Source organism: Artibeus jamaicensis, unplaced genomic scaffold, assembly GCF_021234435.1.
Source record: "Artibeus jamaicensis isolate MK-2021 breed Jamaican fruit bat unplaced genomic scaffold, CSHL_Jam_final contig_456, whole genome shotgun sequence".
Classification (NCBI taxonomy): Eukaryota; Metazoa; Chordata; class Mammalia; order Chiroptera; family Phyllostomidae; genus Artibeus; species Artibeus jamaicensis.
In genome coordinates, this window is record NW_026521839.1 from 3,658,258 (window position 1) to 3,681,333 (window position 23,076).

The 23,076-nt window shown below is 50.0% G+C and overlaps 1 protein-coding gene across 4 annotated transcripts in view; it reads left to right on the plus strand.

Moving 5' to 3' along the window:
• Positions 1 to 23,076, plus strand: part of FGF1 (fibroblast growth factor 1) — a 94,819-nt gene that overhangs the window by 67,852 nt on the left and 3,891 nt on the right. For 3 of the 4 annotated variants that reach the window (XM_053666500.1, XM_053666501.1, XM_037141726.2), the window contains 2 exons: positions 3,752 to 3,955; positions 19,198 to 19,301. In XM_053666500.1, coding sequence (XP_053522475.1) covers positions 3,787 to 3,955; positions 19,198 to 19,301 — 273 coding nt within the window. In that variant the 5' untranslated portion in view covers positions 3,752 to 3,786. The remainder of the gene's footprint in view (positions 1 to 3,751; positions 3,956 to 19,197; positions 19,302 to 23,076) is intronic. The other variant, XM_053666502.1, reaches the window with a different exon arrangement.

Consider the following 23,076-nt stretch of genomic DNA (forward strand, 5'->3'; position numbering starts at 1 on the left):
GGCTGAGCACTCAACCATGACAGAAAGGCCACTGGATCTCTTCCACCTCCCAGCATGCACACACAAACCTACACACAGGGGGTGGGAAGAGAGAACCCCCTCCCCTGACAGCCAACAAAAGGATAATAATCACAAGAAGCACAGCTTATACATTTCCACCACGCTTAATGCTGGATTTTGCATAGTTAATGGATTCATTTACTAGAGCAATCTGTGTAAGTCCCCAAGGGCCAACTAAGACTGCTGCCTAATAGGTTCATCACGTCACAGACTCCCTTTATCCCCCTCCTCTAATAAATACAGCATTGGCAAGGGACAGCGTAATAAAGCATAATAATAATAATAATAATAATAATAATAATAATGGCTTTTCATGCCTCTGGGTTTTCCTTTGGCAACAAAAGGAAAGTTTTAAAGTCTCCCATGATGCATAAATGCTGCTTCCACAGTCTACCGATTTCACGGCGACTCGAGGCTTGTTTTTGGGAGTCGGCCTGTCCCCTTCAGGTTTCCAGGTGTGGGTCTGCATGGGAGGGTAACGGGAGCAATCTGAAGCCAGCACAACCACCCCATCCCTGAGCATCGTGCTGGCGGGAGCAGGCAGAGGGCAGAGTTGTGGCCTTGTGTAGCTGTAGGTGGCCTCTGGCAGAGGTGGCTTAGCCACAAGAGCCCCGCAGGGACAATGTCCAGGAACGGGAGCACCAGGACGCTCCTGGCCAGAGCTGGTCCCTCCAACCCCATCCAGCCCACCTGTGCATCGGTTCCCCTCCACACCAAGAGGGGGAAGCCAGAATGCCAGTAGACAGAACCAAATTCATGCCCGACCCTTAGAAATGTCTTCATGGAGACTGGCCACAAACGCTGGATCCAGAAGCGAGGCTGTCCCTGACACGTACAATCGGGGGCACATGGGACCTCCACCGGAGGAAACCCAGGGACAAGAGGAAACAAAGTTCCATCCACTGAAGACTGACACTACAAATGGCTATTTGTACAGTTAAATGGCAGCCACTGGCACATAATTAGTACTTCCTGCACCAAATTGAGGACAAAGCTTAGTAAGTGCTTGGAAAAAAATTGATTCAACAAAAGGCACTGATTATCTTTTAGCTGTGTTTTCAAGAAGGAGGATCTTGTATGTTAATGGAGAGGTGATGGGTGAAGAGATCCATGTTTGGAAGAACTGAAGTGCTTTACATCAGAAGGAGTCCTGAACGAGGGGAGCGGGAAGGAGACTGAGAGGCTGGGTGGGAAGAGGGCTCAGTAGAGAGACCAAATGAGGGAGGGAGAAAGAGGTGGACACGGAGACTTGGGGGCTTGTGGATGAAAGAGGAGGGTTTGGAAGAAAGCATAAGGGGCTGGGAAGAAAATGCAGTGTGCCGAGCAAGGCAAATGCTGTCTGCCGTGTGAAGCGGGTGCAAACTCAGTTTCCTACCTGTCAGGGTGAGGTGGGAAAGAGCGGGTCAGCAAGCGGAGAGAGGGCATTTGGGGTGGTTGGACTTCAAATATAGTTGGTATGGCACATGCAGAATTCTCTGTGGATGACCTCAGATGACAACCAGAACCAGGGATGGTGTGACTGGCCAACAGGGAGAGATGGACCAGAGACATTGACATGCTTGGAGCAGAGGAAACAACACAAATCCTAATTCCAAAGTCGCCAGGACAAATTATGCAAACTGTTGCCTTCGTTTAGAGCAGAAGGCATTTCTGTGGAGTAGCTCGGCGAGGCTGTTCTGGGGATGGAGGGACAGGTGGCCGGTGAGCGGGGGAACACAGGAGGCGGGCGGCTTTCTGCAACACTCACAGGGTCCTCCTGGGACGTGGGTTCTCCTGGGGAGGAGGACTTGCCGGGCTCCCACCGCCAGGCTGGCATGTGGGCCAAGGCCAGCGCTGTCGGTGGTGATTACCAATGTCTGGGTCGCAAATAAATAACTTAATTTGCGGCTGAAACCACAGATAGTACCAAACCCTACATACTACATTTTCCTATATGTGCATACCTATGGTAAACTTTAATTTATAAATGAGGCATAGTAGATTAACAACAATAACTAATCATAAAACAGAACAAGTACAATAACATACTGCAATAAGAGCTAGGTAAATGCCTTTGGGGCCATCGTGAAGTAGAATAAGGGTTCCCTGAACACAAGCGCTGAGGTTCCACAACAATCTGATAGCCGAGGCGGCCGAGTGCCGAACAGGTGAGACCCTGCGCCTGTGCTGCACCCGCGTCCCGGGCGGGGAGGAGCCGAGGCTGGGAGGCTGCGCCGGGCCACGCAGAGCACTGCAGGCCCAAACCTCGGGAGTCAGTCACCGCTGGAGTTTTTCACTTGATATTTCCAGACCACGGTTGACCAGGGCAAGTGAAACCACAGAAAGGGAAACCGTGGCTAGAGGGGCAGAGAACTACGGCAACACCACAGTCGGTGAGGTCGCCGCGCTTTTCCTGGTGATGGAGGGCAAGTTAGGGCTTTGTTTCCACAGACCCGCCTTCGGGCTCAGCTCCATCGCTTACCAGCTGCTGACCTTGGACACCACGGCACATCTCTAAGTTTTGGCTTCATTTTATTTAAAAAAAACAGGGATACTATTAACGCCTGTCTCAAAGGTGTACAGTGAAGATTATATGAATTAACTCGTAGCCCGGAATACATTAATGATGATGGTCGTTGGTGGTATAAGGCCAGCAGATAACCAATGTGATGACCAGCATCTACTCACCCTTCTGCAGGCCCCCGGTTGGTGGCCTGGACTCTGGGCCTCTGCCTTGCCGTTGCGGCCACCCAGCCCGTCATTCTCCTAAATGGTGGGGGCATGCAGATGCTTTTTAATGCGTGGAGACATCATCAATACTTCTGTGCTCTAGTACATTGTACGTTTGCATGCAGTGGCAGAAACCACATTAGAGGATTATAATATGCAATACAGTGGTTTCTGAGTCATAATAAGTATGTCTCATTAAACGATAACTAGGCTGAAGATGGCCTTGGGACAAGAGACACCTTCTCTGTGACACGGGATATGTGAGCTGTGGAAGCAGGCGATGACTGGCCTGTCCTTCGTAAGGGTGTCTCAGAAAACTCCCCGTGGGTCTGTGCCTGCCCTTTAAAAGCCCCGCCAGACACCCCCAGGTGCCATTTCCTAGTGCTGGTTCCATTCTCACCAGCAAACCCGGAATTTTCCTCCACACACTAGCCCTTGGCTGCCCCGTTGTGGGAGGCTGGGGGGCCCTGTGCGAGTCCACTGGGTCTCGAGGACCCGGGTTCTCTGTGCTGCCTCTGCACCTGGGCTGGCAGCGCCCAGTCCAAACCGTGGGAGGGGAGAGGGCAAAACCTCAGTGCCGGCCTCTCAGCTTTTGTGGGTTTCGGCCTGACCTTGGGTGTTATTTTAGGGCAACTTCGGTATTTAATTTGAGGATGTGTGTGGATCAGAAGGAGGGACCGACACATTATTTTTTTTCCCCTTGGCCAAATGATTAAATTTAAAATTCTAAAAAACGCACAGCTTGATCCAAAGCTGTGTCCAATTGGGAAGTGAGAAATGCCCCGATAATCCCTCCCATGCCGGGCCATCCTTCCTTAACCACCGGCCACCACGCAGGGCCCGCACTGTGGGCATGCCCGGGCTAGTCGGCGGTTCCAGGCCGACCAGAGCCCTGCATCCCGAGGTTCTCTGTCCCTTCTTGAAAGCGTGCCTTGCACCTTTGCTGGGAGAACATTCTACAGGTTTGTTCGATTTCTTACAGCCGTGAAAACACCCTTCACCAGCAGCCGCTGAGCCATGGCTGAAGGGGAAGTCAGCACGTTCACAGCCCTGACCGAGAGGTTTAACCTGCCTCTGGAGAATTACAAGAAGCCCAAACTTCTCTACTGCAGCAATGGGGGCCACTTTCTGAGGATCCTTCCAGATGGTACAGTGGACGGGACGAGGGACAAGAGCGACCAGCACAGTAAGCACTCATCTCCTTAGAGCCCCTGGCCTTTCTGGCGTCTTCCTTAGCCAGGGGTGGGGGAAGGGAGGGCATCTAAATCTGGTGCCCTCCTCTGCAGGGTCCCATTCAGGCACGACACTCCTGGAGGCGGGTGATATAGACCTGGGAAGGGTCTGGGTGTGGAAAATAGACTCGTGCGAGCCACCGCTGACCTAAAGGGGACTCTGTTGACTTATACAACTGCTCTGAGCCCAGAGGTGGAGGCCAGTGTTTCACTGTTCAGATTTCTGTTGTTAGTGAGCGGCCTGGCCCCTGAGGCTGGTCAGGGTCCCGTTTGCTCGATGAGGGGCAGAGCTGCGTGGGGCGGGCGCAGTAAAGCTTGCATCGAGACATGGGCTCAGGTTCAAGTTTCCTGACTCGCTGGAAGTGGCTGGGTTACCTTTCCAGTGGGCTTGATTTGTGAAATCCTAGTTCAGATTATAGTCTTACACATCATAAATTATGCAGCTTCCGCTCTGCACATCCTGCCCTGTGGCCGAGGTTGCCGGGAGGGGCGAAGTCCTTCGCCAGACCTTACAGAAACCGGAGAGCAGGAGCAGCTCCAGCCAAAAGCTGAATATCTCTTCCGGGCTTTCCTGCCAGCCCAGTTCTCAGGCGGCGGTGTTGATAAACGGGGTCAAAACTTTGGAGAAAAGAATCTTCTTGACTATCAAAGAATAAAAATGTCTTCCTTCTGCTTTAGTGCTGCTCTCGGGGTTGGCACGTGTTGAGTTTGGTGTCGGGGTCCCACTGCCATGCTATCCGGAGTCCACTGAGTTGCCCTGAAGCGTTAGATGTTGTAGAGAAGCCAAAGGTCAGATCTGCTCCATGCTAAGAGGCTCAAAAAGCCCAAGCCTGTCGGGAGCGGGGAGAAGGAAAGTGGGGATGAAACCAGGAGACACGAGGCTGTGGCTTTCATCTGCAGTCAGGGCTCCTGCACAGGGCTGCAGAGTTAGATGTGTCGGGCCTTGTTTTGATGGCTTGTCTTCAAATGCACCTTCTGAATGCCTGGTACTGGATGAAAAATAGGCACCAGAGTGAGGCAAAAAATAATCTATTTAGCACGACGTCAACTGTGCAGAAAACGTTTCCTGCGAAGAAATCACCTTAGATTGTAGTCTGTTGTGTGAGGCAGGCCACGCAATTTGTGTGATCTGTCCCACTCAACACAGGGAACAAGCTTTCATTCCCCAAGGTTTTAAACATCTCTAATAAGTTTTATCAGTCTTCTGAACTGACAGGAATGCTCTCTGGTCCTCAGAATCTCAGGGGAAAGACAATCTCGGTGATTTGCTCCTCCAGGCTAAGCTGGCTCTCTCGGAAAACTTGGAATTCTGGGGTAACAGGAGGTTACAATGACAATGTCCAAGTATTGGAATTTCTGTGCAAATGCCACATGTCTTCGTTGTCATCATTCCATCATCAACATATAGATCGCACTCTAGGTAGGTAATACTGGGACTTCTGAGCAGTGCTGAGGATTCGGCTGCTTCACCCAAGATATCAGGGACCCTTGGAATACAGGCAGCCTCGGGAGGGTGGGCAAGGAGGTCTGCGCGTACAAGTGACGCTGGATGAACGATTCGCCAAGTGAACTTGGGAAAGCTTCGGAACCTTTCTGACCTCACTCTTCTCACTTATACAATAATAATATTACCTGCCTCACAGGTTTCTTGAGAAGACTAAGTGAGATGATGTAGTGAAAAATCTGGGCACTGTCCCTTGGCCCAGAGTAAGCACATGCTGGTTGATGTTGCTATTGTTGACACCGCTGCTGTCATTGTTGTCACCATGAAGATTAATATGTATGCCACCCAGCACACATGATGGAGTTAATGCTTAGGACCTTCTCTAGCTTTTTCTCTTCAATAATACTGCCTTCCAGGAAAGCCAGGGGGTCTTAGCTTCAGCGTTTGATTCAGTGCCTCTTGGGCAACATTCAGAGTTAGTGTGTTGGTCTCTGTACTCACTTTAGGACCGAGGGCAGAAATCAGAGCGAGCGCAGTGAGTGAGCAGAAGTCCACCCCTGTGCCTGCCAGTGCCGGGAGAACCAAATAACCCACACGCCCCCTGGCGTCAGGGGCCTGAGTCGCAGGGTCAGAAAGCCTGAGTTCATATTCCTGTGCCTCCACTTTCTAACTGGAGCAACCATCGACCATTATCAGCCTCTCCATTTTGCATGAAGAGCTCTGCAGAAGCAGAGTCAAGCCTCCAGCCCCATGACCCTTCCAATTATCCTCTCCTATCTGGAGCTGCGGGTGTCTCCAGTGCTCCCAGCTGTCTGTCCGTATGGAAAATACTGAGACTCAGTTCCCCCACCTGTGGAATGCTCGTCATGACACTGCCATGTGTACTCAACAACACCGAAAACACAGGAGATCCTGTAGCCAAGAGGACTCCTTGGCTTGGATGCACCCACTGAATGTGGTTCTGTCGCCCTCTTCTGCTCAGTGGCGGTACTGCCACAACCCTTCTCAATTTCAAGGATGACTCGGAAACAATCGACCTGGACAGGCAGACGTGGAGTGGATGATCTCTGACTGACTGATTCCCTGATCACTAGTTTGAGCATGATCAGGTACAGAGCCATACTCTAAGACTTCCTTCAGAAAGAATTATTTCTAAAAGCCAATCAAATATTTAAAGAAATCTACATAAATCATTCAAGATAGAACTGTATGACTGCCAGCTCTACAATGCAAAAAACAAAACAAAACAAAAAACTCCTTTCACAGCTTAGCTTTGTCCCCTGGACAAAACTGGGAGGTTTTCAAAATTGGTCTCCTCTCTCCAGCACAAGTTCCCAGGTCCCTAAGAGGAGGCCTCTGCGGTGGCGTAAACCTGCAAGGGGTGCTTGGCGCAGGCTTTGTAATGGGCTCTGAGGGAGGTGTGTCCACCGATGGGACTTTCTGCCCTTCACAGCTCCTCCCACTACGTGGAGGCAGCCGGCCCTGCTGGCCCTGCCGGCCAGGCTGGGAGCTTGCGCCATTGCGGCCTCACAAACGCCAGGCAAAGGCAGAGATCAAGAGCCGTGGGCTGTGAGAAGGCCCTTGGGGCCGGTTGTGAGAAGATCCATGTCGACTCCCAGGGCCTTTCCTCTGGGCAGCGGGTAAATGGAGACATCACGGGAGAGGGAGGACCCTGGAAGAGGCACAGATGCAGGAAAGATTGCTATTTGAGGAGTATGCCAGGCAGCTCTCCTTTGAGTTGGAATTTCACATTTGTTTATGTGACTCTTTAATGCTTTTCTCCCACATGGGCTCCCTGTGGATGGGAACTCAGAGCCCAGCACTGTAACTGCTGTGGCTGACGCTATGCCCAGCAGTTGACATGGTGTCTGGTGAACATTAATTTGATGAGTGAATGAATTGTATTGGTGGCAGATAAATCCAAATTCAACAGTATAATAAGTAAATACCGGTGGAGCACCTGGATGTGCCAGGCTGTGACTAGACGCTTACATTGCTGCCTGGCTACCACCCCTGTGGTTACAGATGATCATTGCTCTGTGAACACTGAGCTAACAGGGCGTGTGACCAGCGAGTGACTGGGAAATCTCTGCACAGAATCCCCGGCTGCTTCCTCCAAGACCAAAGCTCCCTCCGTATCCCACCGCTGCCCCCGACAGCAGCACCATGGCTGTGGTTTTGCCCCACAAGGGGACTGAATGAATACGCTGGGTTCACACAGACTGCGTGTGGGTCAGATGGACAAGGGAACGGGTCCCCTCGCCGCTTACCAGTTCCAAGTCACCGTGGGGAAGTCACCTCCCCTCCACGTGCCTCGGTTTCCTTGGTTTAAAAGCAAGGATGACAAAACCATCAACTAAATGAAAAGACAACCCACCGAATGAGAGAATATATTCACCAATGATATAGCTGATAAAGGGTAGAGATCCAACATATACAAAAACTCATATACCTCAAGAACCTAAATAAATAAATAAACAATCTGAAAAAAAAAAAGGACAGAGGACGTGAAAAGACATTTCTCCAAAGAGGACATATTGATGGCCAATGGACACATGGAAAGATGCTCAACATCACTAATCATCAAGGAAATGCAAATTAAAACCACACTGACATACCAGCTCATACCAACCAGAATGGCTATTATCAGAAAGTCAACAGATACCATGTGTTGATTAGGATGTGGAGAACAATGCACCCTGGTGCACTGTCAGGGAAACTTCAAGTTGGTGCAGCCACTGTGGAGACAGTATTGAGATTCCTCAAAAAACTAGAAATATATATACCAATTCTACCTCCGGATATTTATCCAAAGGGGAAAAAAGCTCTACTTCAAAAAGATATATGCACCCCTCTGTTCATTGCAGCACTGTTGACAATTGCAAAGATATGGAGGCAGCCCAGGTGTCCATCGGTAGATGAGTGGATAAATATGTGGTACTTACATCCTACAGAATACTATGCAGCAATAAAAAGGAATGAAAAAGGTGTCCATTTGTGACAACATAGATGGATCTTGAAAGTATCGTGCTAAATGAAGTAAGTCAGACAGGGAAAGGCAAATACTGCATTGTTTCATCCATGTGTGGAACCTAAAAAAGAAAACAAAGGAATAAAAATAAAACAGAACAGACTCACTGAAACAGAGACCAAAGGGATGGTTAGCAGAAGGGAGGAGGATGGGGGATGGGTGAAAAGGTAAAGGGGAATGTAGTCATAATATTGTGATAAGTTCCCACAGGAACAGGTGATGACTAGAATTAGTGGGGTGATCACTTTGCAAGGTATAAAAATGATGAATTGCTATATTGTACACCTGAAAATTATATAACTAGTATAATTATACCAACTATACTTAAATAAACAAATTTAGATTAAATAAAAAACAAGGATGACAAGGATACCTGTTTCATAGGAAAGGAGGAATTTTAAGTGTGACGATGTTTGTTAAAGTGTTTAAAACACTACCGAGCATACCGTAAGTGCTGGAAAATGGGTTAATCATCCTCATCCTCATCCCTAAGCTTCCTCGGCCTTCCTCCTCTAGCCATCTGATCTTCGGTGTCTGTCACATGAAATAACCGCAGCGCTTGCTCACCGAACTGAGGGCGACCCTTCCCCTCCGCGTCTCTGGGTCGGTCTAGGTTTGTCACTCTCGAGGCCGGGCCTGCAGGTTGAGTGCGCACCGGCACCAACCCGCAGGCCCCATCCTGCCCCTCGTCCTCAGCAAAGCAAGGAAAGGCTCCCTGTCCACTTCCTCTCCTTCTGCTGGAGCTTCCTCTCTGGAGATGGGGCCCGCAACTTATTCCTCAACGGGATTCATAACGGGAACAGTAGCTGGAGAATAAAAATAAGCTCATGAGAGTCCCCCACCTGCGGCCCCCACCTGCGGCCCCTCCTGCAGCCTGCACCCCGGCCTCCCCGAGCACGTAAGAGGCTGAGTACGCAGCAGGATTCCTGGCACCACTCACCACGCAGATGGAAATGTTCTGAGCAAAGTGTGTGCCAATCAAATATTTATAAATCAAACCACATCCTAAAGGCACTAGGGGAGTTGGCTGGTCAAAAGAATGCTACTTTGCAGCCCTTCCTAAAGGACAGGCTCCTTCTCTTCAGTGAAACCCCACCCGCCCCCTGGTCGGGCTTCCGTTCTCGGGCTTGCTGAGACTCGGAGCCTGACGGTAAAGGTGCTCTGCTCCCACCATCTAGGGCCAAAAGTCAAAGCTGCTTCTCACAAAACCAATGCAGGCAAAGCGGGACCCTCCTGCCAGAGGCTGAAGGCAGAGCAGTTCTGCAGGCAGGAAGGCTCCTCCAGTGGGGTGTCCTTGCCTTGGTCTGACGTGATGCCAGAAGGCTCCCCAGCCCACCTCCCCACACACCCCTTATCTGGTTATACCAATGGGATTTTTCTAGATAAACTTAAAAAATGTGTGTACATCACACAGTCCATGGACTGTAACAGAATTTTCCAGGCACCCTTTTCAGACTCAAAAGGGGAAGCAGACGCCTTTACACATTCTAAGAAAAGTCTTTTTCAGATATATATGTATTCCAAACCACTGGAATTTTTTTTCCATAAACTCAACTTTTTTTTCCTCACCATCTTTCTCTCATGTTTTATGGGGCCTGGCTTGCGGCTACATTTTAATTATAAATGCCACTGACATAAAACAACCTCACAGAGCTCTGAGTGAGGCTGACCTCACTCTAGGTAAACACGGCAAAGGACGAGAAGTCTCGACCCAGAATAAACCGGGCACGTAATCTCTCTGGGCCTCTCTTTGGAGGGCAGAGGTGGAAAGCGCGCCTAAAGGCCACGGGTGCTGCAGAAGCACAACTGCCCTGCACACGTGGGTCTCCCTAAACGACCACTTGTAATCATATTTTTAAAAATTCCCAGAGCGGGACAGGAAGATGGGAGTGCGGATGCCTGGGACTCGGACACGAGGCACAGTGGCACCGACAGGCTCGTGACCTTTCCCTTCTGCCCCTGGAAAGTAGGAATCACGCATCTTACCACAAATAAACCGCTGCTAAGAGTCAACGGCAGGCTCTAGAGAAAACCAGAGATGCAGACTCACAACTGCTCAGAAAAAAGGTCAAACACCTGGGGGGGTGGGCAGCATATCCACTCAGAAGCGCTGTGTTCACCTGTACTCGGGTTCCTCTAAGACCCGCGAAGGGGTCTAAAGGAAGAGCAGGGGACAGCGGGGAGCACGGTCTGCACGGTGATCTTGTACCTTTCAGTAGCCGGACATTTTTTTTGACCAAGAGGCCATTCTCAAAATCGGCACAAGCTAATGCAGCAGGCCCCAACCTTTTTGGCACCTGGGCCCAGTTTCGTGGAAGACAATTTTTCCACAGACCAAGGTGGGGGGTGGTTTCCGGATGAATCCAGCACATTACATTCAAGCTCACCCCACACTGGGGGGCCCCATTCCTAACAGGCCCAGAGCCGTCTGTGGCCGGAGGTTGGAGACCCTTGCCCTTTGCATTCCTAGCAAAGGGCAGACAAATCCACCCAGCAAACACTGCCAACCTTCTTACAGCACATTTCCATAGTACTTTGTAAATCTGATTCCTCTAAGAACTTTATGTCTAACACTGGGGTACTTTAAAAAATATTGCTTTATGTTTCTCCTGCTAGGTCAAAAGTTTCTGTCTGCAGCTCAGAACTGGGGAACGACAAGGGCGCTGTGGGTCAGCAGCTTCCCTCGTTTTTCAGAAAGCGCTCCCTGCTTCAGGCTCCGGGTACTGTCGAACCACTGACCCTCTGCCCACCCATAGCAAGTATCCGCCTTCCCACGGGACAAAGGGGAGGTGCGCCTCCCTGTCCGGGGCGAACCTGGTGGAAGGTACTGAACGAGGAAACTGCACGGACAGGTGTGACTTTAGTGGCCGCCACCCCTGTACTGCCGCACCAGCTTCCCTGGGCCCTGCCTGCCTCGGGGAACATTCTCCTTTACAGGCGCCTTTGTTCGTACTGTGAGGCTCCTGACATGGTCCCTGAGGTCAAGCCTGTGCTGGGTCGTGGGGCACCGCAGGGGGTATCAGGAGCAAGAAGTGCAAGTCAGCTCTGAACATGTGCCCACTGACCGACAGCTGGGCTTTATATGTCAACCGTCCCCCGAAAAATACAGAGGAGAATTCTACCCATGCCGCCGGCCCCCTCACCCTGAGTTACCCAGTGTTACCAGCCGGCAGTTCTTGCCTCAGAATTGTGTTTTTAAAGAAATGGGGAGTTAGGGTTCCCTGGAGTCCCCTCCCCAGTCCTAGGCCTTCTTCCCACGCTGCCCGGAGCAGCTGCCGGCCCGGCAGAGGGTCCGCTTGTCTGTCTCTCTCCCTGTGGAGCGGTACACACTGTCGTTGTCGGAATAACGTTTTCATCAAGGTTTTGCTATATTCTTTTGAAATTTGCTCTTTTTACTATACATTACTTTCTGCTTCTCCTTGGAAGAATATGTATATATATTCGCTGTATATATACATGCATATATATGGGGGGAGGGAGAGTGTTTTTGTTGTCATTGTTGCACTTTGTTTGCTTTTAGCTCAAAAACAAGCAGGTTCGCGCTGTGTGTTGCTTTAGCATTCCTGGGGTCTTCTGTAGCCCTGACTGAGTGTGAGCCTCTGTGGCCACGGCCCTGAGGGGCCCTGAGCTCAGTTCCCAGCACACAATAGCGGGTTCGTGTGTCTGCGTTGATGGAGTGGCTTTGCCCTTGGCTCCCAGAGGGAGGAGCTGGGGCTGCAGCCAGGCCGTGTGGCCGGCTCCTCCCTCTCTTTCTGAGCCCCTTGCTCTCGCTCTCCCCTTTCCACTCTTGCTCGGCGGCAGCAGCTGCGGGAGGATGTGGGCTTGGAAAACTGGAGTGAAGTCACACTAGGGAGCTGGACACCTAGTCGGTTACACGGGCAGCCTGGGCTGGGTGTTACTCCTTCCTGCCAGCCCGGCTTGCAGAAGGATATATGTTTAGGGAACTCAGCCAGAAGGAAATCCAGTGAAAATGAGCTATGAAACTTGGACATCCTGGAGAAATAATATTTACAGAGGAAACTCTTGAGACGAACTCTCGCCAGTGTAACAACCCGGTGCCGGGGCTCTGGCCGAGAACTGACTCATGTGCCGCCGCCGCCGCACTGGCTCGCGCTCCACGGGGCCTCGCATGGCCCAAAGGGGACTCTGCAGCCAGCAGCGCAGCTCGGCTGCCCCCCCAGAGCAACAGGAATGGGGATTGTTTAAGGAAATGAACTAAGAAATGAAAAGCTTTACAAAGTCTTCCTTGGTGGCAATGTCGTGTCGACACAGGTGCATCAGTTCAACAGAGGTGCCAGTCCAGTGGGGAGAGCAGAGAACAGGCAGGCTGTGCGTCTGGGGGCGGGGGTACAGGGGGTGTCTCTGTGCCCCCCCCACTTCCGCTGTGAGCCTAGAACTGCTCTGAAAGGCAGGCTCTTTTAAGGAAACAACATCTTTGATTACCTAAAAGGGTTGGCCCCTTGGAGTTTCTGTTGCACCTATGATGTGTTTGACTACATACCTAAATATAGGGGAAGTATCCCAAGACACATCACAATTAAAATGCCAATGCTTAAAGATAAAGAGATGGGAGGGGTGTGGGAGAAGGGGTGAGAAGTGAGGGGATTAAGAGCTATGAATAGGTGGTTACAGAATAGCCAAGGGGATGTAAAATACAGTATAGGAAAGGGGGTAGCCAAAGCCCTTATATGCAGGACCCTGACCCATAGACGCGAATAACAGTGGGCGTATTGCCTGAGGGACTGCGGGTTGCTGGGTGGAGGGGGGCAAAGCAGGAAAAATCAGGACAACTGTAATAGCATTGTCAATAAAATATAATTAAAAAATTAAAAAAAAAAACAAGTAAAGTTAGGAGCTGGAAAACCGTCCCAGGGGACTAACGTCACCCTGTATGCTGTGGCTACAGAAGGGGTCTGGATGCTCATCTGTATCGTGCACCAGCCTGACCTTGAACACAAGGGAGTCCAGGAGGGGGAGTGAGTATGGCTTGATCCGGACCAATGTTTCCATAATTGGAGCTCAAGGTGTTTTATGAAAGAGGAAAAAGGGGGATACTTGGAATGCTTAAACCCGGGTTCAGGTTCTGGTTTCACCCCTGACTGAGACACGGGCAAACCACCTTCTCGCCGAGCTCCGGGAGTCTCACCCGTAGGACAGAGCCCATGCCACCCCCTCTGGGGAATGCTCTGAGGGGCAGTGAAGTCACCTCAGCACCGGGAAGTGACAGCACTGGGCCTTGCCAGGCACTGTGCCCACATTAGACCCTCACAGCTACTCCACCAAACAGGCCCTACCATGAGAGACGAAGAGCAGAGAACAACTTGCCCAATGACCGCACTGCTGACACACGGCCAAGCCAGAACTTGCCTCCCTGCAGGCTGGTGTGGAGCCTATGCTCCAAGTTTGCAGTTTATGCCAAGATGCAACCTAGCGTGCTCTCTGCCTGGCACACTGCGGGTGCAATAAACGGTTACCCCTCCTTCGGCCTCCCAGAGACATACCGGGTTATACCGAGAAACTGACAGAAAAAATGTATGTGAAAGTTCTGTGAAAACCATCATGAAAATACGAAGTGAACAATTCAGTGGTTTTTCTTATATTCAGAGTTAGGCAGCCATCCCTGCAATCAACTTCAGAACATTTTCATCACCTCCCAAAAAACCCTACCCCTCCTAACCATAACTCTCCCCCCTCTCACCCCCAGCCCCCTCTCGGCCCCTGGCCATCACTCATCCACTTCCTGTCTCTGTGGGGTGGCCTATTCTGGACACTGCGTGTCAATGGAACTACAAAATATGTGGTCTGTTGCGACTGGCTTATTTCACTTAGCATATTTTCTTTTTTTTTATTATTATTTTTTTATTGATTATGCCATTACATTTGCTCTATTCCCCCCTCCATTCCCCTCCACCCTGCATACCCCTCCCCCACCATTTCCCCCTTTAGTTCATGAACACGTGTCTCAAATTCTTTAGATTCTGTATTTCCCCTACTATTCTTACCCTCCCCCCTATCTATTTTCTATCTACTGTCTATGCTACTTATTTTCGGTATCTTCTCCCCCTTCTCCTCCTCCCACTCCCCTTTGCTAACCCTCCATGAGATCTGCATTTCTATGGTTCTGCTCCTGATCTAGCTGTCCTCTTAGTTTGCTTTTGTTTTAGGTGTGGTTGTTACTAACTGTGAGTTTGCTGTCCTTTCACTGTTCATCTTTTTTATCTTCTTTTTCTTAGGTAAGTCCCTTTAACATTTCATATAATAAGGGCTTGGTGATGATGAACTCCTTGAATTTGGTCTTATCTGAGAAGCATTTTATCTGTCCTTCCATTCTAAATGAAAACTTTGCTGGATAGAGCAATCTTGGTTGTAGGTCTTTAGTTTTCATGACTTGGAATACCTCTTTCCAGCCCCTTCTTGCCTGTAAGGTCTCTTTTGAGAAATCAGCTGACAGTCTGATGGGAACTCCTTTGTAGGTGACTGTCCCCTTAGCTCTTGCTGCTTCTAGGATTCTCTCCTTCATTTTAATCTTGGCTAATGTAATGATGATGTGCCTTGGTGTGTTCCGAGTTGGGTCCAACTTCTTTGGGACTCTCTGAGCTTCCTGGATTTCTTGGAAGTCTATTTCCTGTGCCAGATTGGGGAAATTTTCCTTTATTATTTGTTCAAATAAGTTTTCCACTGGTGGCTGTGCCTTTCCCCCTTCTGGTACCCCTATAATTCGGATGTTGGAACGTTTAAAGATGTCCTGGAGGTTCCTAAGCTTCTCCTCATTTTTCTGAATTCTTATTTCTTCATTCTTTTCTGTTTGATCATTTTTTTCTTCCTTCTGGTCCACTCCCTTGATTTGAGTCCCAATTTTCTTTCCATTACTATTGATTTCCTTTGTATTACCATTCATTTCAATTAGTTTAGCTTCCATATGTTTCTCTAATTTGTGACTAAAATCAACCAGTTCTGTAAGGATCCTGATAACCAGTGTTTTGAACTGTTCATCTGAAAGACTGGCTATTTCTTCATCGCTTAGATCTATCGGTTCTGGGGCTCTGAGTTGTCCTAGAGCCATTTTTGGTCTATTCGTGCTGTTAAGTAAGCGGAGCGAAGCCTTAGTTGTTTACCAGGACGGGGCGACCCAGGTCACTGGTTTGTGATGCTATGTGTGGGGGCGTGGTCAGAGAGGGAGCAATGGCAGCCCTCTCTGCTAGCCCAGCCCGTCCAATCACACCACTCGCCACGGGCTTGTTTATCTGATCGGAATTGTGCGAGCCTGCTGCCCGGCGCACCCTTCTCACTGGTTTATCCGCACGCAGATGCACGCCCACAGCCCGCCGCGCCTCTTCCCTGTGCGCTCCCGTAGCTAGCCCGCGATCAGCGCCTTCGGCTGCTTGCGCTCCGTGCACCACCCGGGGATGTTTTCTTGCTAACCTGCTCCACTGCTGGCTTCGCTTCTCTTACCGGTTTAGCTGAGCATTTAGTTGTCTTTGGAATCCGTATTGTCGATTTTCTGTGTGGCTTGGTTGTGATTGTTGTTAAAAATAGTTGTTCTTAGATTTGGTTGTGCACAGAGGCAAGGTGGTTCCTCCACCTACGTCTCCATCTTGGCAGAAGTCCTCACTTAGCATATTTTCAAAATTCATCCACATGGTGGCACGTGTCTGTACTCTGTTCCTTTTTATTTCCTTTGTTTCCTTTTATACAATATATTCAATTGTGTATGGTATTGCTATCACCTGTATTCACCTGCTTCATAGACTGTTACAGCTGGAGAAAACCCGCGAGGCTGAGCCCAGGTGCCTCCCATTGTACTGACGGGAGACTGTGGCCCAGGTTCGACTGGCCGAGGCAGTCACATAGAGGGTTGGTGGCAGAGCCCAGCCTTGAGTCTTCCAACTCTCAACTTGGTCCCAATTTCACTCCACAAGGCGATCTTGGAAACATAGGTGAAGGCTCACAGCTTATTGATGAATGGACAAGCAGAGTCATCTCTACAAATATCAGCAAAACATTGTTCATTCAACAATTAGCTGTCCCCAGAGGGCAGGGCATGGCATGAGGAGCTAGAGACGGGAGCAGGCCAGACAAGACCCCTGCCCCTTGTTCCACTGCGCATTCTCCGGGGGTGGCGGAAATAAATGAGCAAACCTCTAAGAGATGAAAAGCAATTGTACTTTGCATTAAGTGCCGTGAAGGAAACAAACAAGGGGCGAGAAGGATGATGATGTGGGGGCCAAGGTGGCGGGGCAGTGAGGTGGGGGTGAGATGGGAAGGGCGACAGGACCTATATGGAGATGGTCATAGGATACTGGGGTGAGCAAGGCCTCTCCGAGGAGGGGGTGTTAGGCTGGGCCTGGAGGAGGAGAAGGAGCAGCTTTGTGAGTACCAGGACAAAGAAGGTACCAGGCATGTGCAAAGGTCCCAGAGGGCTGAGCACGTGCAAAGGTCCTGAGACAGCAAAGAGCTTGGTGTGTTGAAGGAGTTGGATGGGCAAAGCACTGACTGACTGAGCTATAGGTGTTCTCTGAGGCTAGAATGGGGAGGGCCCGACCCCAGTGGAGGACCTGCAGCCTGTTCTCTCGGAGCTAGCCGAAGTTAGGAGCCCCTGTGGGGAAGGAGATCAGCGGCTTCCCTTCTCCTCCCTAGGAGTTAGATAAACTCCACCTCCCCCAGGAAGCTAGAGGAGGCCCCAAGTCTCTGCAGCAAAGACTTCTAAGGGCAAGGACACTGCAGCTTCAATAGGGTGATGCAACTATGTGTCCCCCTGAATGAATCCGTATATAAGGAAAACAGGAGATAAGGAAATAAAATACAGATATATTCATAGGGAGGTAGTTAAATGATTGTGGTGTAGCCACATAATGGAACATAGTTCAACTGGTAAAAAAGAGGGAGGTGACCATCTTCAGTAATGAAGTGAAAAGATCTCCAGTTAGTTGATAAGCCCAACACACAAAAACCAATGTGCAGAATTGTGCATATAGTATCTTAGCGCTTGTGTATAAAAAGGCAGGAGGGAAAACATGGATTTGCTCATTAGGCATGAAACTTCTCTAGCAGGATACATCTAAGACACACCCAGGAGCGGTTTACTCATCTGTCTGTGTTTCCGCTGGACAAGGTGTTCTGGGAAAGGGACAAGGGTCTTGCCTGTCCTGGTCGCTGCTGTATCCCCACTGGTTACAAATGGGGGGCTAGAGGAATGGGGGACATTTGTATTGTCTCCTCTTATATTGTTTCGGAATTTGAAACATAGGGTAATTCAAGTAAATTAAATAAGAAAGAAAAATGAAGAAAAAGCACTGAGGGGTCTCGATGTGCCGACCAAAGCTCGGCGCCCCTTCCGGCTCCCCCTGGCCCCCGGTGTCGGACAGAGCCGCCCCTTGGAGCAGGCCGTGTGCCTCCGTGGAAACAGCGCTCTGCATTCCACTCCCAGTCATAAGGATGCCGTGACGGTCAGTGACCGAAGACATGGACCAGAAGGGTCCAAAATTAATTTTGATTCCCAAACATAAACCACCAAAATACCCCCCTCCACACCCTGGCTGGGTGGCTCAGTCGCTTGGAGCACCGGCACCTACGCCAAAAGGTTGTGGGTCCAGTGCCTGGTCAGGCACATGCCTAGGTTGCAGGTTCCAATCCCTGGTCAAAGCATGTACAGGAAGCAACCAATGGATGCTTCCCTCTCACATTAGTGTTTCTCTGTCTCTCTCTTCCTCTCTCTAAAAGAATAAACAAGTCTTTGCTGAGAATTAAAAAGAAAAAAAAATCACCTTCCTCTTGAGCCACCCTGGGGAGAGAGAGCAAACGAGTAATTATCAAAGGGGCACTGGAGTCTGGCTTGTCTCCTGCGGCGGGCACAGCGGTCAGTGCAGACTGGGAGAATGTGGCCCCGGGGGCTCGTGTCCTTGCCCTCGACCTGGAGGCTTCTCAGCCTCCACACTAGTGACCCTCCAGGCTCACTGCCTCCTTGCTGTGAAGGGCTGCCTCCTGCCCTGTAGGGTGTTCCTCAGCATCCCTGACCTCTGCCGACTAGATGCTAACAGCACCACCCCACTCCAGGGGGGGCAACCAAAAACGTCCCCAGACATGGCCAGGGGTCCCCTGAAGATCAAAATCGCCCCCAGGTGAGAACCACAGTTTCATGTTCCTGCAGTTCCAGGCACGTGTGTCGTTCTTCCAATCAGGAGCCGCGGTCTCCCTCTGCCTCTACCCGGCTGGGTCGCCACAGAGGGTGGGGGGTTGGTGCAATCTGTCCACGAGAAGCCCCCACACCTAGAAGGCCAAGATGCCCCTCAAGGCAGGTCGGTAACTGAGGCAGAACACAGTCGGCTGCCTGGGGTACACTCCAGAGCCCCCCAGCATCGCTGGGAACAGGAGTCCAGGGAAATGAATGCAGCTTCCTCCCCTGGTTATTCCCCCCCAGGTGACAAGGAGAAAGGAGGGAGGTACAGAAGAGCGTGGGCTGGGCGTGGCATGGGGGGCAGGGACAGGTGGGCACTCCTGCTTCACCTCTCCTTCTCTGAAAAACGGAATTCCCGAGGGACAGCTTTCTTTGGAGGGCAAAGAACAAGCAACTGTATTTCTCTGTGTTGATCCATCCGAGGCTCATCCTTGTGGGCCCTGAAATGAGTGAGCAGAAGTTTCCATGGCTGACTGTCCTGGCCGCTGGGCCCTGTTGGCAAAGGCCGAGTGTTTATTTACTTTTTCTCATGTTATTTTTATTTCAGTTCAGCTGCAGCTCAGTGCGGAAAGCGTGGGGGAGGTGTACATAAAGAGCACCGGGAGTGGCCAGTACTTGGCCATGGACTCCGACGGGCTTTTGTACGGCTCAGTAAGTATGAGGCTGACAAGCTTCCAGGCTCGGCCAAGGCTTGTGGTCCCCAGAAATCTTGTTACGTTGAGTGAGACACACGGTAAAGCAACAATTAGTCTCTGTTTGTTATTTTTCCCAGTCAGGTTCCCACCCTCTACCCTGCCTTATTTTAGGCACAAACATAAAAAGTTTCTTGTGCTATTCCCTCGCAATACTCAAAACGTATTATCCCACAGACAGAGAGGGGACATTGATTGAAATTTTGGTAAGTCATCCATCACTCATTTCAGAACACCTAGTTCCACTTCGTTCATTCCTTCCAGACACACTTCTTGAACACCCAGCACATCGCCACAGGTGTGTCCCCTGTGCTTTTTTCTAGTGGTTTGCATGCCACACGCAAAACTTTGAAAATGGCCTTTGTAGTTTGGAAGGCTCTCCTATAGAAAAAGTTGAATAAGTCACCTCCACAGAGATTTACCCAATGCCTCCTGTGTCAGTGTGGTCGGGACCTGACCAGGATGTAGAGACAAGTGAACCGCATCCCTGCCCTGCAGAAGCACGAAGCACTTGTCCACAAGCTAACACCCTCTACATTGCCTCCTCCGTCCCCCTTACAGTTAGTGCTTTATGCAGGTTTGACTGCATATATGCTGGTCCGTGAGAGAAAAGAACATGAATACAGGAATAACATGATTCTTCCCTTACCGATGTCTCTGTAAACGATTTGACTGGAGAGAGTGCTGAAGCCAGGGGCCCCGGGTTTGGCACGACCTCCCTCTGTTCCCTAACAACCGATAATGAGGTTTCCGCTGTAAGGCATAGCCAAGCAGAACGCCCTTCTTCCCTGTATTACAACATATGTACGAAAGGCAGCCGGGAGGGGATCTGGGTGTGGGGCTCCCTTTTAATTTATATCAAATTGTCAAGGGGCAGTGCACACAGGAAACCCTTTCTTGACACTCATCTCAGCCAGGATTTGGGAGGTAAACACAGTTCAGTTTTTCCTCATGCTACCCACGGGGCGGGGGGGGGAGGTTCAGGAGATGGGGTCACTGGAGTTGTAGGTGCTTAAGCTTCGAGCAGGCTGTTTGCTGAACACGGACCCCTTGTTCTGCAAATCAAAGTGGGACCACTTCCAAGGGTCTGGAGCCCAGCAGTGACCGCTCCGTAGGCAGTGGACTCTTCTTTTAGGGTGGTTCTTCCAATTGGCGATAAAATCAAGTGACCAATCAGTCATCCAACCTCACGCCTCTGCCACCTGGGCCAGTGCCTTCCGCACTCTGAGCTCGTCCCAATGGAGGCGGGTAAGGCACAGTCGTGGCTGCACCGAGCACCGGGCTCGGAGGCGTCAGAGAGACCCAGCAGGACCCGCGGCCGGTGTGGCTGGCGCTCCGTCACCAGCACCTTTGAAACAATCCACGTACACATCCCCTGCCCTCATTATTTCTTAGTTTATGTATACAGCTTTATGGATTTTCCTCCTTTAAATCAGTTTTGATGTTCGTTATAAGCTTCTTTTATTTGTATAAAAGTACTGGGGGAGGACCTCCCAGACCCGATTTTCCCCCAGGCTCCAAGCGCCCCCTCCTCCCTCCATAGTCCTGGCTGTCACTGAAACTCACCTGAAAATTTCAAAGGGTGATCTGAATATACTACGCCGCATAGTTTTTATTCTTCCTTGTTGAGAAAGACAAGCCCTAACGTACCTCAGAGCTCTGCCTTATGCTCTTACCCAGTTTTAGGTATCAGTCCCTCCTGATACAAATTTGTATATGTGTGGAAAGGGCATATTTATTTTTTAAAAATAAGTTTGAAAGGCCATATACCAAAACATTACTTTATCTCTTAATGATAAAGGTTGGTCGGTGACTGATTCGATCATATGTGAGTGCCTTCCTGTATTTTCCAAATTTTCTACAGTGGGTATATGTCCCCTATGAAATGGGGGGTGGGGGGGGAGCATGCTAAATATAAAAAAGAAAATAACGAAACAATTGCCATGCAGCAGCTGGCACTCCCCAGGCCCCCGGCACTGCTCCGAATGCATGAGAGGGGCTGACGAATCCTGGCGGGGCAGATGCAGCACCTTGGATTTGGCCTGTTGACTCAGCCTCTGAGTCGGTCCTTCTCTGTGTGTCTGCTGCTGTTGTGCAGTGAAGACACCAGGTGGGGGGTGTGGCCCTCCTCGGCTTCCTCACAGAAAACAGGCCAAGGGCCCACGAAGGGGTGTCATGGGGCAAGCCCACCCTACAGGGGAGTGGGCAACCCTCACAGGTCCAAGACTGCCAACCTCCCCCCACCCCGACAAGGAGCCTCCAATGCCACCCAGTTAAATAGCACAGCAGTGTCCCACCTCGTTCAAAAATGACCCAGTGTCTCACCCAGCTGTCATTGCGCTCGACCAGGAATGAACAGGCCGCAGCACTCGGAGCCCCTCGCGGGTCAAAGATGACTTCACTGAGGGCTTTCCACCAGCTGCATGGTCCCGGTCACCACCTCGTTGGCAGGCACCTATTATTTGCAGGGCTCTATGTCTGGGGTAGACAGAAGGCTCACAGGACCCCACCTCTTCCCTTGGGAGGGCTTCTGGTCTGACAGACAAACGTGCCCACAAATAGAGAATCCTACTGGGGGAGAACCTCCCAATAGGAGAACTGACCAATAGGAGAACTGACCAATAGGACAGGAAACTACCAGAAAGGGACTCACCAATGACCGTCAGTAAAGTGATACTATAGAGACCACGTGACTTGGCATTGGAGCAAAGCCAATATATAGCATAAGTATTTTAATGCACCTAATTGGTTTATATTCAAATATAATGAGTGTATTCTAAAATCTTGACAAATATGAAGTTCAATTAACCAGGGTTCCTCCCACTCTCTAACAAGTGCATTCCAAGTAAAAAAAAAAAAGTTAATAGACTTTTTTAAAGCAACTGCCCAATTAAATATCTTATAGCCATCTTTCCACCTTAACAAATTTATAACTGAATTGGATTCCGCTATATGTATGTATCACTATCTACTTAACCAATCACCTTTCCATGCGTATTTAGGTCGCTTCCAATTCGTTACCATTATATCCAAAGATCACTCTTGAAAATACAGTTTTATACTTGCTCCACTGTCTCCTAAGGGTCCATTCCTAGAAGTGAAATTGCTGGGTCACAGGCAGTGCGTCGTTGAAACTTTGATGCATTTTGCCAAACTACCCTCAGAAAGTTTCTCCCAGTGCACGTCCCCAGCAGTGCATGAGAGCGCCTGTTTCCTACACGCTCACCAGTACTAACTCGCAGATCTTTTTTTTTGCAGATATCATTGCCAACATATGTTATGTCATTTTTTAACTTGCATTTTCTTGCTAGTGAGACTGAATGTTTTCATAGGCTTACTGCCCATTTTTGAAACAACAGACACAGCATGCCATTTTGATAGCATCGTAAGTCTATGCCCATCTGGTCTTCTCTGTTTCTCTCTGTGTGTTCGCACACACAGACACAAGGAGGTGTTCACCACCGTGAACAGTTGCCTGTATCTGGGTGGGTGGGCACGCTTTGGATGGTTTTTCTTTTTTCTTCCTTTTTTTAAAGTAAAATTGTAATTTTTGAAAAGTACAATTAAAAAAAATTTTATTTATTTATCTTTAGAGGGGAAGGGAAGGAGAGAGGGAGAGAAACATCAGTGTATGGTTGCCTCTTATGCGTCCACTGCTGGGAACTGGCCTGCAACCCAGGCATGTGCCGTGACTGGGAATCAAACCTTGATCACATGGTTCACAGGCCTGCGCT